Below are 15,065 nucleotides of genomic sequence, written 5' to 3'. Positions count from 1 at the left end.
GAGATAGACTTTCATAATGGAGGAAAGCTTTCAAACGCACCAGATTTTGACATAAATGTATCTGTCTTTAGCATGTTTTCCTACCCGCCTTCGTTAATTACCAAAGCCATCTGTGGTGAAGGCAGGGCTTTCTCCTTGAAACAATTTATCTTTATCTTTTGTTAGATTATTAGTGAAGACCCATCACTGTATCACACTCATTTCTCTGATGACACAGCCCAGCTGATATAAATAAAATTAGGACATAATTACCAGAACTGGCCTAGATGGATATATTCTGCAGGCAAGAGGCAGTGGGCAGCCCTGAAGTGGCATGCTTGCATGCAGAAGATGGGCTTTTGTTTGCAAGGAGGACAAAGGGGAAATCCCCACATGCCACACTCCTGATGTCTCAGAGCTGAAGATGTGGACTGCTTGCCTTTATTTGCAATTGCTCTTGATATGATGGCAACAAATAAACTCCAGCAGCTCCCACTTCGCTTTCAGGAACTCCATCCAGAGGATTCCTCTTCTACTCTTCCCCACAGAGTCACTCATCTGTCACACCTCCCTTCCCTTCCAATTTCATAACAAACAGTGAGGATCTGCAAACCTTCAGGCCATGAAACAGTAAATATGATCCGTGTCTCTAGGAGTACTAAACTCAATTTTGCAAGGCCTTGTCATATTTTGCAAAGGGATTCTCTTCCCTTTGGTAGTTACCTCAATGAACCCAAACTCACAAACAGGGAAGGGCAAGAAGCAGTTTCTGTATATCCAGAGCCAAATGGCCAAGCACTGAGCTCAATGGTTCATCTAAGCTCAGCAATGCAGCACACTATCAGTAACTACAATATTTCAAACTTTTGCATGATGTGACTTTTTCATTGGCCAATTTTGTCCACTATTGGCCATGACCACCACAGAGGAAAGACAGGAGGTGTAGGAACATAGGAAGCTGCTTTTATGGAGCCAGATAGTTGACCCATTTAACTCAGTATCCTCAGCACTGACTTGCAGCAGCCCTCCAGGGTTTCAGGCAGAGTTTTTTCCAGCCCTACCTGTAGCTGCTGGGAATCGAACCTGGGACCTTTGCCATGCAATGCAGGCACTGAGGCCTCCCCTGAACTCTGACACATCCTAAAGTGTGCCTGACTGTTTATGCACAGAAGCCCAGCAGGGGCGAGGAAGTGCTACCCATCTGGACTTACTTCCAAGTTATCTGCCCTCCATGTCTTGATCCCACCACCGTCCTGGGCAGCAGCCTGAGGACTGTGATTAAGCTAAGGCTACACCACAAGATCAGAGCAGAAGTGGCAGCTGAACCAAGGTACAGGCACACCTCATTCCACTGCACCTCACTTGACTGCGCTTCGCAAATATTGCTCTCTGCAATGGATAGACTGACATGTGACTCACTTCACTAAGGTGAACCGAACCCACAACATCTCTGAGGTGTGCCTCAGTACTTCACTTGGCAACACACAACCCTGAGCTGAGCACAGACGCCCATGTCTATCAGCACTGTTTCTCCAGCAGGGGTCACTCATTTCGTGTCTCTGTCGCATGGCTTGGTATTGTGATTCCCAAACGTTTGGTATTGTAATTCTCAATATTTCAAACTTTTGCATGATGTGACTTTTTCATCATATTATACATGACCTGAATTATTGCTATATCTGACTAACTGATGCAATCTGGAAGCGAACCAGCAAAATCTCCAAGGTATGTCTACATTCCTGTTCCTCCTCCATCCGCTGGATTTGAGAGGAAATCTTGAGATTCCAATATAAAGATGCAGGACTCTCGGGATCGCTCAGCACACATTCACACACTAATGTGCTCACAGGGTTGTTATCAGGATAAAATGGAGAGGCGGAGGAGGAACAAGTGAGTTGCCTTGGGCTCCTCACAGGAACAAAGGTGGCATGTGAATATAATAGAAATATTCAGTGTGAGCTAGTCCGTGTTTAAGGGAGTGAAGCAGCTTTCCGAAGAGGGACACAGCAGCTATGACATCTAACCAAAAAAAGTTCCCATGGGGGGATGGCCTTCCTGCAATTCTGAACACACTAAAGGAACCCCACTGAGATTTACTTCTAAGAAAGCAGTTGTTGTTGTTGTTGTTGCTAGTCGTGCCCGACCCATCGCGACCCCATGGACAACATTCCTCCAGGCCTTCCTGTCCTCCACCATCCCCCGGAGTCCACCTACTTGAGCTCATATTGTGACTCTGCACAGCATAATACAGAGGTGAAAAAAGTGTGAGCTGCCTTCAAGTCTCCTCTAGGGGCCCCCTGAAACCCAGCGTTTGGGCTTCCCACAAAATGTTGAAAGATATGGGAGGGGAATAAACTGCTCTAAGAACTGGCATCACTCTTCTTGCTATGGAAGCCATTCCTACAGTGCCCCATCCTCAGAAGCTGGGAAAATGCTCTAGTGAAGAAGCTGCTTTGTGGCAGGACCTGCCCGGCCCATTGCTAGAACCCCGTGGCCCACTGTCCACCAGGGCAAGGGCTTTGACACCTTGGCGCTGGGAGACGCAGCCTGCTGCAGCCAGGCCACAGAGGATGCGAGGGAGCGTGCAGGCACTTGCGTGGAGGGCCCTGCTGACCAGCAGACACCTGTGCAGCCCACACAGCCCAAAAGCGTGCACATCCCTGGTATAACAGCACAATCCTAAAAATATTTTCTTGGAAGGAAGCTGCAAGTCAGTGGAGCTTACTTCCAAATAAGAAGTGGCACAGAACCACCACTTTGCTCCACCACCATGTTTTTCTCACTTTATTTTGCATGCAGTGTGCTGGCAGCAGAGGAAGCAAGAACCCTTTCCTTTGGCTTCCTATTTATTTAAACATAACCGTTCTCCCACTGCCACAGTGAGGCAGAGGCACTTGGCAAAGAAAGCTACTTGAAGTAGATTTGCTGGGAATGTTTACATTTGTTCTTGTAAAATATACTAAGCCTTTCATGCAGCAATGTGTTGTGCTTATAAATGTTGCTTAACTAGAGAGTGTCAGAACAGGAGATAGAAGAGACTCAAAGGAAACTGCATAAAAGTTTCTTCTAAATATAGATACATGTTCTAATTTCCTACAGTTATAAAGAATTTATTTTGGTTTTTTAGGACTGATGTATTAACAATTTGTAATTTTACCCCCTTTTAGTCAACCTAATATTTGTAAACTGCCCAGAGAGGCCTGCAGGCTATGGGGCAATATTTAAATATAATAAACACATGAACACAAACACTTTTTCTTATTTTTCTTATAGCTCTTTAGAAAGATATGTGACATCACCAGGAATACAATATATCTCTAACATCTAGATACATTAAAATAATCTTGCAGAGGCATAAGTAGCAGCACCGGGGTCCATCCTTGTGGGTTTGCTGCAAGTTCATTTGAAAGATGCAGTAATTCCCACAAATCCAGTGGGCATCTCTGAATGTCCGAACTATCAGGTATTAATTTATTTATGCTTTTAAGAATGTGGTCTGTATTTGCCAATTACATAGTTTGCTGAGAGTTTGCAGTGGAACAGCGTTATAGCAAATAATTATAGCAAATGGGAGGCAAAGATTTTCACCTCAGAAGATTTATGAGATGTGAGGTTTTGCAGCATGCCACATTTTATCTTCCTGTATCTGGTGGTTATGTATGTGTAGACAGTCATTTATAGAGAAAGAAAGAGAGAGAGATGCACACAATAAAAACTCTTCTGAACTATATGTTGCTGAAGATGGGCTGGAAAGAAGAACAGGAATGCTGAATTTCATATATTGATTCCAAATAATGATCTAGTTTCTTGTTATTAATAATTATCTAGAGAACCTTTTTACTGAGCAAACTGCATCACTGCCAAGATTCTCATTCATCTTTGCAAAACTAGTAAATACAATTCCCATACAATGGAAGAACTGAGGCTGATAGATACATGAAGCTTTCCATGAAGAGTATGGGACTGAGAGGTCCCGAGTCCAAAATCCTCTCTGCTGTCTCTTTGTTAACTAAACAAAGTGGGAAAGAGGCAGGGGGTACTCTCAGAAGCAACTCAGTTACCTCCTCTGTTCATCCCTGGGAATGTAAAGAAACTTGCTCCCCAAAGAATTGGACCACCATGCAAACAACGGCTGTCTAGCGACCTAGAGGAATGAGTGCATAGTGGCCTTTGCATTACTATGGGATGGAGGGTATAGGTCACTGTCCTAGAAACGTCCCGTGTCAGGAAACGCAAGGCTGCTGGCCTTTTCCAATGTGCTGCCAAGTCCTGCACGAGGCAAATGCTGCCTCGCTTCAATGGACCGGTGGCCCTACGGAATAAAAGTGCAGGGATCTTGGTGGGACGGTCTTTGTCATGCGCAGCTGAAGGATGCCCCCTTTCCCACAAAATGGCCGGTGGTCAGAAGCAACAGGTGTTTTGAGAGTTACCCTCTGTTGCAATGGTCCCCCAAAAGAAGGTGTGACTTGTGAATAACCTTCAGAAATATTTTAATAGCACATTTTCCATGGAAAACACTTTCCCAAGTAACAGGATAGCAAAGGAAATGTTATAGATGTTAAGTCAATTAAAGACCACGCAGCCTTGGTGATAGTAACAGCAGCTAAGACCTGATTCCCCAAGGAGCCCCCTAGTGCAACATGCCCTCCACTCCCCTACCCACCCTGTCTTAGGCACAGTTCAGCCGCCCCCAACCTGCTGCCTTGCTGATGGTTTGGTCTACAGTTCCCAGCTAGCAAAGGCCAGTGGTCAGTAATGCAGGGCGCCCCCACTTGGGGAAGGTTGGCATTGCTTCTCTCCCTGGCTTATTTTATTTATTTATTTGTTTGTTTAAAACATTTCTATGCCGCCCCATCGCAACAAAGCCTCGGGGCGGCTCACAACATGCCAAACAAATAAGTTTACTTAGAAGGCAACCTTGCACAGGGGCATGCCGAGGACCATGCCTTTATTCTCTCATTATTCCCTTTATTCCAACAGCCATGCATGATGCACTGCAGCTACCAAAATTAAGAGACAGGTGCTTCCTGCCCTTCCGTACCAAGACACATTTTCACACGCAGGAAAAGAATATCACAAGCGTGCGCAGTCTCTCCTTTACCACCCCAACTTTCTCTGTTTTAAACCAGGCTGCTTAGCAAGTTCTAGCCTGCTTTCCAGTGCTGTCTAAGAGAAAGAAGGGAGGGTTCCCACTCCTGTGCAGCTTACGTGGAAGCGCAGGCTGCTACCCTCTTAGTGGGCTAGTAAAATTAATACTGCAGCCTAATATTTCACAGTCTACAAGTACACTGGAGCACCTTCTATCAGCACAGGCTGATGTACTAACCATGACGCCACCTGGACAATTATTAATGCTCTGGTAGCCAACAGTTTGGATTATTCAATGTGTTTATTTTTATCTTCCTTTTCTTGTTTTGCTTTTCATTATTTGTTTTTATCTTGGTTTCATCTGACCTGTTTCATTTGTTTTATTGCTATTTTGTAGACTACACTTTGGTCTAGTGTAACTTTGATTATCGAACAGCTTAACGTTATAATGAAAAATAACCATAACAAAGCAATTAATTGCTTATTCCAATGTCAGCGGAGAATCATTTTGAGAATTTTAACTGAGGATATGAAGACTTTTGGTCACTCTAGATGAATAACTGGGAAGAAATTTTCAGAAGTTACATCACCTAGCAACTCTTTTAAACAATTTTTTATTTCTCATGTTGCATATGGTATGGCTTACTGGCCTGAGTCATGCAAAAATGTTTGTTCTATGAGCACACTCTTTCCTGAGAGTGGCACACCGCAGAGCAGATGTTCGAAGGGGTGGGCAACAAGATGATCCTGCCTTTTAACATGAAGACGAGTCTCTAAGTGGTAGCATTTTCTTTCTTCAAATTACACCAGTTTACTAAGCAATAGAGAGAGGAGTCAGCTATTGCATCCAATGTTCTTTATACGTCCTTCGGACTTCACGTAAGGCACCCACCCTCTCCCTAAAACCTGTTCCTAGAGGGTTTGTAAAAAGTAATTTTTTCTTTTGCTTTTAACTAAAAGGGTATGTTGCTTTTGTTGCTTAGCTAAGTTTGGGATTTACCTTGTTTTAAATTGTATTTTATTGCAACTGCCTCATTAAATTTGTTTCAAAATGATTTACGATTTCATGAACTTATGTTCATATTGAATTGTACAATGAAGTGGGCAGTGTCCAGAAATGCATATGCTATCATAAATCCGTTGATTTTTTAAGCTGCCATGAGGCATCATTTTTGCTACAATATAACACAGCTACCCCTATGGAGAGAAAAATAACCCTGTTTTTATGTTGTAAGCTGCCTTCAGAAGAAGCTGCACCCTTGGAATGCATTAAACAAATGAATAAATAAAAGTGAAGAGCCATCGCACTACAAGATGTTTTGATTGCCAGTAGCTGAACTGGTCAAGGTTCAGGTTTGGGGACTCGCTGATGAACCCTCCTCCTCCTCCTGAAGGACTTCCATCAATACACTCAGCACATGCATTTCTTGCATCTTGTACCTGACACCAAAGCCAGCAGGTGCCCTTCCCAATCCGGAACTGATTGGGAGAACGAGCCAAAAGAGCAAGGAATAAATGGCTGTGGAGAGAAAACTCCCACACATCCTCTCCCAGAGGCAGTCGGCCTGGGTCAGGAATAGGGCAGCGGAGGAAAGCCGTGGACTATTTCTGGGGAGAGGAGGGGTGGGGTGGGGTGGGGTAGCGGAAGGAGAGTGGAGGCTTCCCTCTCCGGACTGGCAACTGGGTGCCTTTCAAGAAATGCAGAACTCTAATCACTGCACGAGGGATCTCCCCATGGGACGGGGCCCTCTGAGCTCCTCCTGCCCCTTTGAAAGGCTGCTACTATGCACTTTGGCACAACCTTTCCCAACCTGGTGACCTTCAGATCTTCTGGGCATTTCACAGCATTCCTGGCTGGGGCTGATGGGAGCTGAAGTCCAAACCATCTGGAAGGCAGCAGGTCCAGACAGGTGGACTTCATGTATCTGCAGTTTTCTTGCTCCTTTTTATTTATCGTCAGGTAATCCATAATTACCACCCCCACTACCTCAAATATACCTAGAATTGCTACATTAATTGGGATTTTTTACACTAAAAGTTTTGCACTAAGGTTCAACTCTTCGATCTCCTTTTGGCCACCCTCCTGCAAGTACAAAAGAGCGATTAAAGAGTTTGAAGGATCATTCTCACCTACATTAAATTATCTTGCAGATGCAGCCTTTGAGGACTCCTCCCCCATCCACCTGCCCTGGTACAGCTCTGTTGAAGTTTACAGTATTACGCCAGATTGGTCTGGAAGATGCCCCTTTCTTCCTCCCTTTCACCATTAACAGCTTTGCTCGTCCAAAACAAGTTTCAGGGCTCTTTGATTATATTTGTAAAGAACAGAGATTCAATCAAACTAAGTCAAGCGGTTGGGGCTATATGGCTTAATCACAGCTCTGCTCTCCTCTATTAACTTTATGCTGGTATTAAGGAGAAATCAATCAGCTGAAATGAAGCATTAGCCACAATTTCCTCCTCACGTGGGAAAAGCAACAACAGGCAGCGGTTCATTTACAACCAAAATTGCTCCTGAGGGTGGCGAGAGATCACGAATGGTTCAGCTCCGACAGGGGGTGGGGGGGCTCCTCCACAATACATCTCTCCCTCCTTGGATTTCTAAGCATCCTTTACATTTACACTTCAAGCAGGGGCTGGGAACTTGCTCAGCACCACTGAAGGCCATGACTGAAATACGGCAGAAGGGGAGAGCTACAGCAAATTTGCACATCATTGTTTCATGTCCCGAATACAATTGGCACATAATTTCATAAGCACATCCAATGCTGAACTGCAGGTGGTGGACATGGTATTCACACTCTTTACACTATCCTTGGTCTGAAACGCAGTTGTGAAAAGGCTTGCAAAGAAGCATGTGGGCTTCTTTTGACTTACAGAGCTGCCTCTACGGCTTCGGCATCTGTTTGCCAAAAATTCTGATTTCAGCTCTGATATTCTGAGGGCGAGATACTTGTTTCTAAATGAGTGGAAGGTGAGTTTCTCGAAATTCTTAAAACACACACACACACACACACAAGCAAACCATGAAGAACGATACCAGCAACACATATGTTGCCCACCCACACAGTAATGAAATGCTCTTTACCCAGACACCCAAGTCCCACTGAAAACAATGAAGTTCCCCTGCAGAAAGTCAGGCCTCTAAGCTCAACTGCATCTGCAGAACTTTCACCGCGTGTCTTTTCTGCACTGTGATCTGTCCGCCTTTCCTCTTTCAACCATTTAAAAGGCTCCCCGCAGCCACAATAAGCCTCAATTCTGGACCGGAAACCCATTAAAGGCACCACTTAGGGACTCAGGGCCTATTTGTCTTACCTGTGTACTTGCATTTTGTTTGGGTGGGTAATCTTTGTCTTAATAGAATTTTTATGGATTGCCTGGGTTTTGTTTCTGCTTCAGTAGCCCAAACAAATCAATGCCAAGTGGTAAAAGAGATTGTTCTTCACCGCCAATAAGGACAGCCCTGTTCCTCCTCCCACCTCCCAGTTGGAAAGGCATGAGAATGAGCAACAGGCAGAAGCTGCAGGCAAGCTCCCTCTTCAGCTGCTGTGCCCAGAAGCAACACAGAAAGCAAAGTTTGCCTTCACCCAGTTTGGCTGGCAAGACTCCAAGACATCCGATTTATACCTTGTCCGGCTCTGTTAGCAATGCCATTTGGTTTGCATCAAGTGTTAGCCGGAATGTAACAATATAGAACATTCCCCACTGCATCCTGAAAAAGTTACATCATTCCCCTGCAGTGGGGATAGCGGCATTACAGCTGCAGCTCTGCCAGCAGTGTCTCCCACACGCAACAAGAGAGGGCTCTCCGAACGCAACAGCTGCAGAGCAACCTGAGGTGCTTCGGCGGAATTGTCAAGAGTCGGGAGGCTCCTTCAGCCAATTGCCAGCCAGGAAGGTGGCATCTTTCTTTTGGACGGCTCCACCCCAGCCCAGCTTCCCCACAGTGTGCCACAAGCAGGTACAGGGGGAAGTGGTGGTGGGGGTGCTTGCAGAACAAACCTGCTCCAGGCAGCTCAAACAAACAAGCCTAAAAATTCTTAAGGTCCAGAAACGTGATTTTCATATCTGGCGGCAGCCATTTTATTTTTTCAAACACTGCATACAAATACATTTATGCCCCACTTCTCTGTTACTGCCACTTTATTAGAGCCCCAAGAGTCTTAAAGGGAAACATCAGCCATCACTCAACTGGGGCCCTTGGGATGTGCTAGAGAACAACTCCCAGAACCCCCCCCCCCGTCAGCTGGGGGGATTCTGGGGTTGTAATCCAGTACATCCTGAAGCCACAAGGATAGGGAAGACTGTGACAGAATCTATCTAGAACAAGTGAAAGAATCTAGCATGTTCCGCACTAGCCATGCACGTGTCTCTTGCACATGTTTTAACAGCTTCCTCCCATAAGCAGGGCTGATTATGTAGGACCGAGAGGCTCAGGCACGATGCTAAAGGTGACACTGCTGAGGCTGCAAGCAGCTGTTCTTTCCACCTAAACTCTGGGGCTCCCAGCTGAGCAGGGATTACAGTGGCGCTACCTGTGACTCTATCATATATAGCACCATATGCTCAACAGACCCCCTTTTCTTTGCCTGTGCCTATGAGAAGCTGGGCACTAGAAAAGGAAAAAAAAAAAAAACTGTAGGCACAGGGCTACTACCGCAGTCCGCAAAACAGCAGCCCTCTGCAGCAATGCACTTAGTGCCAGGAACAGAGGGACAGGCCTGCCTCTGCTACAGATGCATCCTCCCCCATCCCTCTCCCTTTTCTGTATTCCCCTCCATTACTTCAAATCACATGTTTCTGATTTCCCTGCCGATTTCACTTAAATCATGAGGCTGGGGAGGAGGAGTGTATCCTCTGGAGGGATTCCACAGCACAGTGGTGATGAGATGGCTAATAATCTATTAGAGAGGAGGGCTTTTACCAAAGGGGAGCAGCTTCAGGCATCTACCTTACAAGGAATCAAAATCCACTCTGGGATCCATGCTGGGCAGCAGAACAGGCCTTGTAGTGGGGCAGCTGCACCCCCAGCGGCAATCTAACCTTTATTTTACAGCTGCTATTTGTATAAATTGCCTATGGGCAGGCGATTGACCCTTCAGACACCCCCAGGATCCCAAACCTGAGCAGAGGCATTGTGTGACCAGTGAGGCTGGAGCCCTAAGTCTCTGGGAGCCCATCTGCCATCTGCCCCACAGCTCTGCTGCCCATGGGCACTTGCTGAAATATAGGCTCCCTGAAAATCAGTTGTATCTGATTCCCTTGGGCTGGCTGGCTTTCCACCCACGTGCTTCACCTCCTGCTGCTTCTCCCCCAAAATCTTTCTGTCTGAGCTTCTTCCAGAAATCAAATGCCTTCCTCTCCCCTGGCCATACATTCCTTTTTTCACAAATAAAGGTGTTCTTAGGAGGTTGGGTCGTTTAAAGATGCACACCGATTTTGGAGCAAGAGTAACTCAGAACATGCAAATGTGCATTTTTTTTCCCTGATACTTAGCATTGGTCCCTGCAGGGCAGGCTTGAGAAGAACCTGGGGCAACTAACCCTCAGTGATCACCACTGCTAAGGACCCTTATTAGAGGGAGGAAGTCAGGCAGGCATGCTAACGTACCCATTTCTACTCTACCTTGCTTCTTCTCTTACCCCAGGCCAAACTATAGCAGAGTCCCTTATTTCTGAGGACCGATTAATCACTCTTCTTTCCATGGGAGCCTCTTGATTCCTCTTTGAACACATCAGCCACTGAGACATGTTCAGCGATAATCTTAAATAGTCATCAAGGGTCTGTTTGCCCCCAGTGTTAGTCTAACTTGATTTTGAGGGGCCCACTCCAAGGAGGACTAGTACTGGATACAACCCTAGCCGCAGTCTTAACCACTTTCCTGGGACTAAGCCCCACTGAACTCAGTTGCGTTTTATCTCTAAGATGACATGTTGTGTCTCTGCTATAAAAACCTAACAAGAGTTTCCCTCCCCAGGTGCCTTCCTTCCACCTATCTTCTCCACCTCTTTCCTTCATACTTTGCCTTTGTGGGTGCCTGGTTTGTTGCTGGGTGTGGAAGCAGTTTACTTCCCTTTCTTCTTCCTTGTTTTGGAAGCAAGTGGAACTAAACATTGCATTGGTCTACATTAATATGACTTGATAATCCTTTCCTCTCAGCTGTCCCCCTATCCTTTGCGTTCTGTTGATAAATCTTTCCAGCACCCATCCTTCCCGCCCTGGAGCGCCAGATCTTTCCTGCGAGAGGAGAGGGGCTTGTAGGCGTCCAGATGTAGGCGGGAGGGGTTAGTGAAAACATGGCAGGCCGGGCGCTCTCGCCCTTCTCCGTTCGTGCCAGACCCGACGCCCCTGCCCACGCGCCAGCCAGCAAGCCTTGCGCAAGGCGCATTCCCCAGGTCTGGAAGATGTCCTATGCACAGGAAGAGGCGTGCAGCCAACTGTTAGTCCTACTCCGAGTAGACCCACTGAAATGAACGAGACCGAAGTTAAGCCTGGGATGGTAGGCATCCATTCTTTGGAAAGGCGGCTCGCGGCTTCCGGGGAGAATTTGAGCGAGGCGCTGTGCCTGTGCGCAAAACGCTCGGGGAGGCTTGAAGACCGGCGGCGGGCGCGGGGGTGGGGCGGACCGAAGGCGGAGGCGGCGCAGCGAGGCATCTCCTCCGGCCAGGACTTGATGCATCGGCTTCCACGCGGCAGCCTAGCGGGAGAGGCGGGCACTGCCGCAAGCCTCGGCGTTGCCAAAAAGGAGCCCGTCCCTTGGCGGCGCGCAGCACGCGCTGCACCCTGGCCAGGAAGCACCGCCGCGGGGAGAGACCGGGAATGTCTGGGCCCCCAGCGCCCGCGCGCTTGCTCGCACGCACATGCACACGCACACGCGCGCGGGCCTTCAGCCACGGCGCTCGCGCAGGGCTGGCTGCCTGGCTGGCTTTGCTGCGGCGCTGCTTGCAAGCACCAGCAACCAACGGCAAGAAATGCGATCCTTTTATTTTTTTAGAAGAGGAGTGGTGGGGAAATGATGGAAGCTTGGATTAAAAACAGGGTGTCCGCCCTTTCCACCAGTAAAACGGCTCTTTTTACAACTGGGTGCCGCCGCCCTTAAATAACAGAAGTGCTTTCTTGGGCCAGACGGACAAAAATCCTGAGGGTGCCAAGTCTGCCCGGATGCGCGTTTGGCTCTGTCCTCCCCGCCTCTTGCGCCATGGGTTCAACGGTCGCCGATCCTTCGGCTTCTTCCAAGCGTTCTGTCCTCAGAGGAAAGCTGCCGGGCCCTCCCTGGCAGCTCCCCAGGCTCTGTCGCTAAACCTGCACCATCTAGCCGAATGCATGGCTGTGATGCAGCAAAGACACTCTGCTTATGCTCAGAGCCGCGGTTTCGGTCTATCATCTTCTGTGGCCAGGTTTATTTATTTATTTATTGACTCAGCAGTGAAAAAACGGGCTCCGGAGCGGAGGTCTCGCGACCCCTGGCTCAAGATACACCCTGGTTTCCTCATCAGCAAAATGGTTTCCTGCTCTGCAAAAGCACGTTACAGTCTGGCAAGCTGGTTGCGAAGATGCCGGGTGAGGTTCACCTTGCGATCTTGCGCCCATTTCAGGGGGGTGCAAGGAGCACTGAACTGGGTGGGCACAGGAATACGCGGCTGCAACCCTAACACCCTTACTAGAGAGTAGCCCTTTCGAACTAAATCAGTACGCTTAGATTAGCGCCGCTGGAAATGGCCCGTACTCGCCTTGAACTGTAAGCGGGCCGCGCTCCCCTCTCCAACTTTCACTTCAAAATTACCCCGTGCCCCCTTCTGCGAGGCTGGTGCTTTCTCAGCCTTCCTCCTCCCCCTCTGCTCTCTAAATCCTGTTTTGTTTCTGATCTTCCTTATCTGAGTTTTCACTGCCTGCTCGGTGGCTAATTCGGAGGAAATGAGTGTCAGATCTCAGATCAAGTAATTAGGGCGGATGGGTTTAGTGCGCCCTCTTCGCTAGAAAGCGGGGATTAGGTCTCTTTTTCTTTCAGTAACAAGGGGGAGGCTTCGGTTTGTTTCTTAACAAGCAGGCGGCTTTACTTTTTTGGTAACAGTTCACCGCGGTTTGGAATGGGAAAGGGGGACGCGGCATTTCGCCTATCCCGGCACAGTTCGACTCGCCTCGCCGGCCGTAAGTCTTCCGCCTCGCTTTCTGTCTGCCTTACGGGCGGGTTTTTGCTTTTTTGTTTTTGGCAAGTCAAGTTCCATCAAGAAAACTTCGCAATCACTTCGCAAGGTTGTCCATCTCACGGAGGTGATCCTACTGCGCTGCTGGGGGGGGGGGCGTTCTGCTAATACTGCCAACTTAGCAGGCCACCGTTCCCCAGCCTTATGCCCTCCAATGTGCCCTCCACTACAACTCCCAGCATCCCCGACTAGCCATGGGAATTATAGTTCCATACATCTGGAGGGCACCCGGTTGGGGAAGGTTTCCAGAGGGTCTTCTCCCTTCCCCTCTCCCCGCGAAACAGGCCAGCTTTCGGGGCTGGGGCTGAAGGAGTCCTTGCTTCTTCTGCCCCTTCAACTATTTTGTCCGTTACAGACTTGCTAGGCAGAAGAGATGCAGTCTTGACTCGCCACTCGGGTGATCTGCGCTACACACGCTGAACGGTCCCTTTTGTAAAACATGCGGATCCTCGAAAACGTATTTTAAATCTATCTATGATTTGTTCGATCTTCCTGTGGGGAAGATCTTCCTGTGGGGAATTCTACTCAGCATTTAGGGTGGTGTGTGGGAGGGGAAACCCCAACAACAATCTCTCCTCCGCCTCCGCAGAAGTGTAAGGCGTCGGGACTTTGTAGTATTTTTAAACCCTTGATTTATTCCATATGTGACATCCGAACACAACAGTTAACTCCCCCCCCCCGGAACAACCCCTCGGATCTTCCACTCTATTGCACAGAGTGCCGCCCATCCACACGGCAACCAACTCAAGTGTATTTGATGGGCGCGCGGGGGGTGAAAGTTCCGTGTGGGGAATCGGGAGTTATCCTCATGGATACATGCAGATCCGCCGGGGAATCTGACCTTAGGAGGAATAGTCGTTTCCCCCACCCCTGCGAGCTTTATAGGCAATAGGTATTCCCCCCGCGCAAAAGAAAGAAAAAGGGGGATAGGGGAGTTGTTTGGTCTTACCTGCTGCTTGCCCCATGGCCCCAGAGCCGGCTAAGCAGAGAAGCAGAAATCCCCAGAGGAGAGGAACTGTATCCATTTTGGGGGAATACTCGGCGGCAGAAGGGCGATTCCTCCCAAGCGGCGCCGAGTCGGAACGGGGCGCCCTGCGACTGCGAGGTCCTCGCTCTCCCTCTCCCCCTGGCTCCGGGGTGACGCTGCCTCCGCCGCAAAATCTCCTTCGCCGGCGTCCCCACTCCGCTGCGGGGCTCCCTCTTCTCCGCTCTCGATACAATCCCACTCCCGAGCAGGCTCAGCAAGCCGGAGGGAACTCCTTGAATTCAGGAAAGGAGGAGGCGCTGCGGGCAGCGGCTTATTGAGACGCACGCTCCGAATGACACACCGCCGTGTGTGAAATGCACGCGCGCGGACACACGCGCGCGTCTACGGAGCGGGGCACGGGAGAGCGCCACGGTTCAGCGCGGCATCGCTGCCCGCGCTCTCCTCCTCGCAGGGCCGCCGGACGAAAGGTGTCGCCTCCTGCCAGAGCCGCGGAGAGATGCACGCACGAGGACGCCACGCCGGCAGCCCCGAGCCAGATCGCGGCGTCTCCCCCTCTCGCCGCCGAGTGTTAATTTCCGAGCCCGCGGAGGGAGTCGGGCTTAGTCCCCCCGCGCCCGCGCCCCTGTCCGTTTGCACCAAGGGGGGCCGCCGCCGGCGGTCAGTTTCACGCTAGAGGCGTTTTCGGGATGAGCACTGAAGTGCGGCTGGACTGCCGCCGCCGCCGCCGCCGCCGCGTTTGCCTCTTAAGCGGCGCGATCTGCGGGCTGCTGCGGCTGCTGCGTGAGTTTTGCGCTGCACCGCGC

The 15,065-nt window shown here is 49.1% G+C and overlaps 1 protein-coding gene across 2 annotated transcripts in view; it reads right to left on the bottom strand.

Moving 5' to 3' along the window:
- The window catches only part of NRP2 (neuropilin 2), a 240,025-nt gene extending 225,206 nt beyond the window's left edge, over window positions 1–14,819 (bottom strand). For both annotated transcript variants that reach the window (XM_044431841.1, XM_044431842.1), the window contains exon 1: window positions 14,224–14,819. In XM_044431841.1, coding sequence (XP_044287776.1) covers window positions 14,224–14,299 — 76 coding nt within the window. In that variant the 5' untranslated portion in view covers window positions 14,300–14,819. The remainder of the gene's footprint in view (window positions 1–14,223) is intronic.
- Between the last annotated feature and the right edge of the window lie 246 nt (window positions 14,820–15,065).

Source organism: Varanus komodoensis, unplaced genomic scaffold (genome assembly GCF_004798865.1).
Source record: "Varanus komodoensis strain SLA01 unplaced genomic scaffold, ASM479886v1 scaffold23, whole genome shotgun sequence".
NCBI classification, from domain to species: Eukaryota; Metazoa; Chordata; class Lepidosauria; order Squamata; family Varanidae; genus Varanus; species Varanus komodoensis.
Note: the sequence above shows the minus strand (reverse complement) of the source record. Positions and strands in the feature narration are given on the sequence as shown.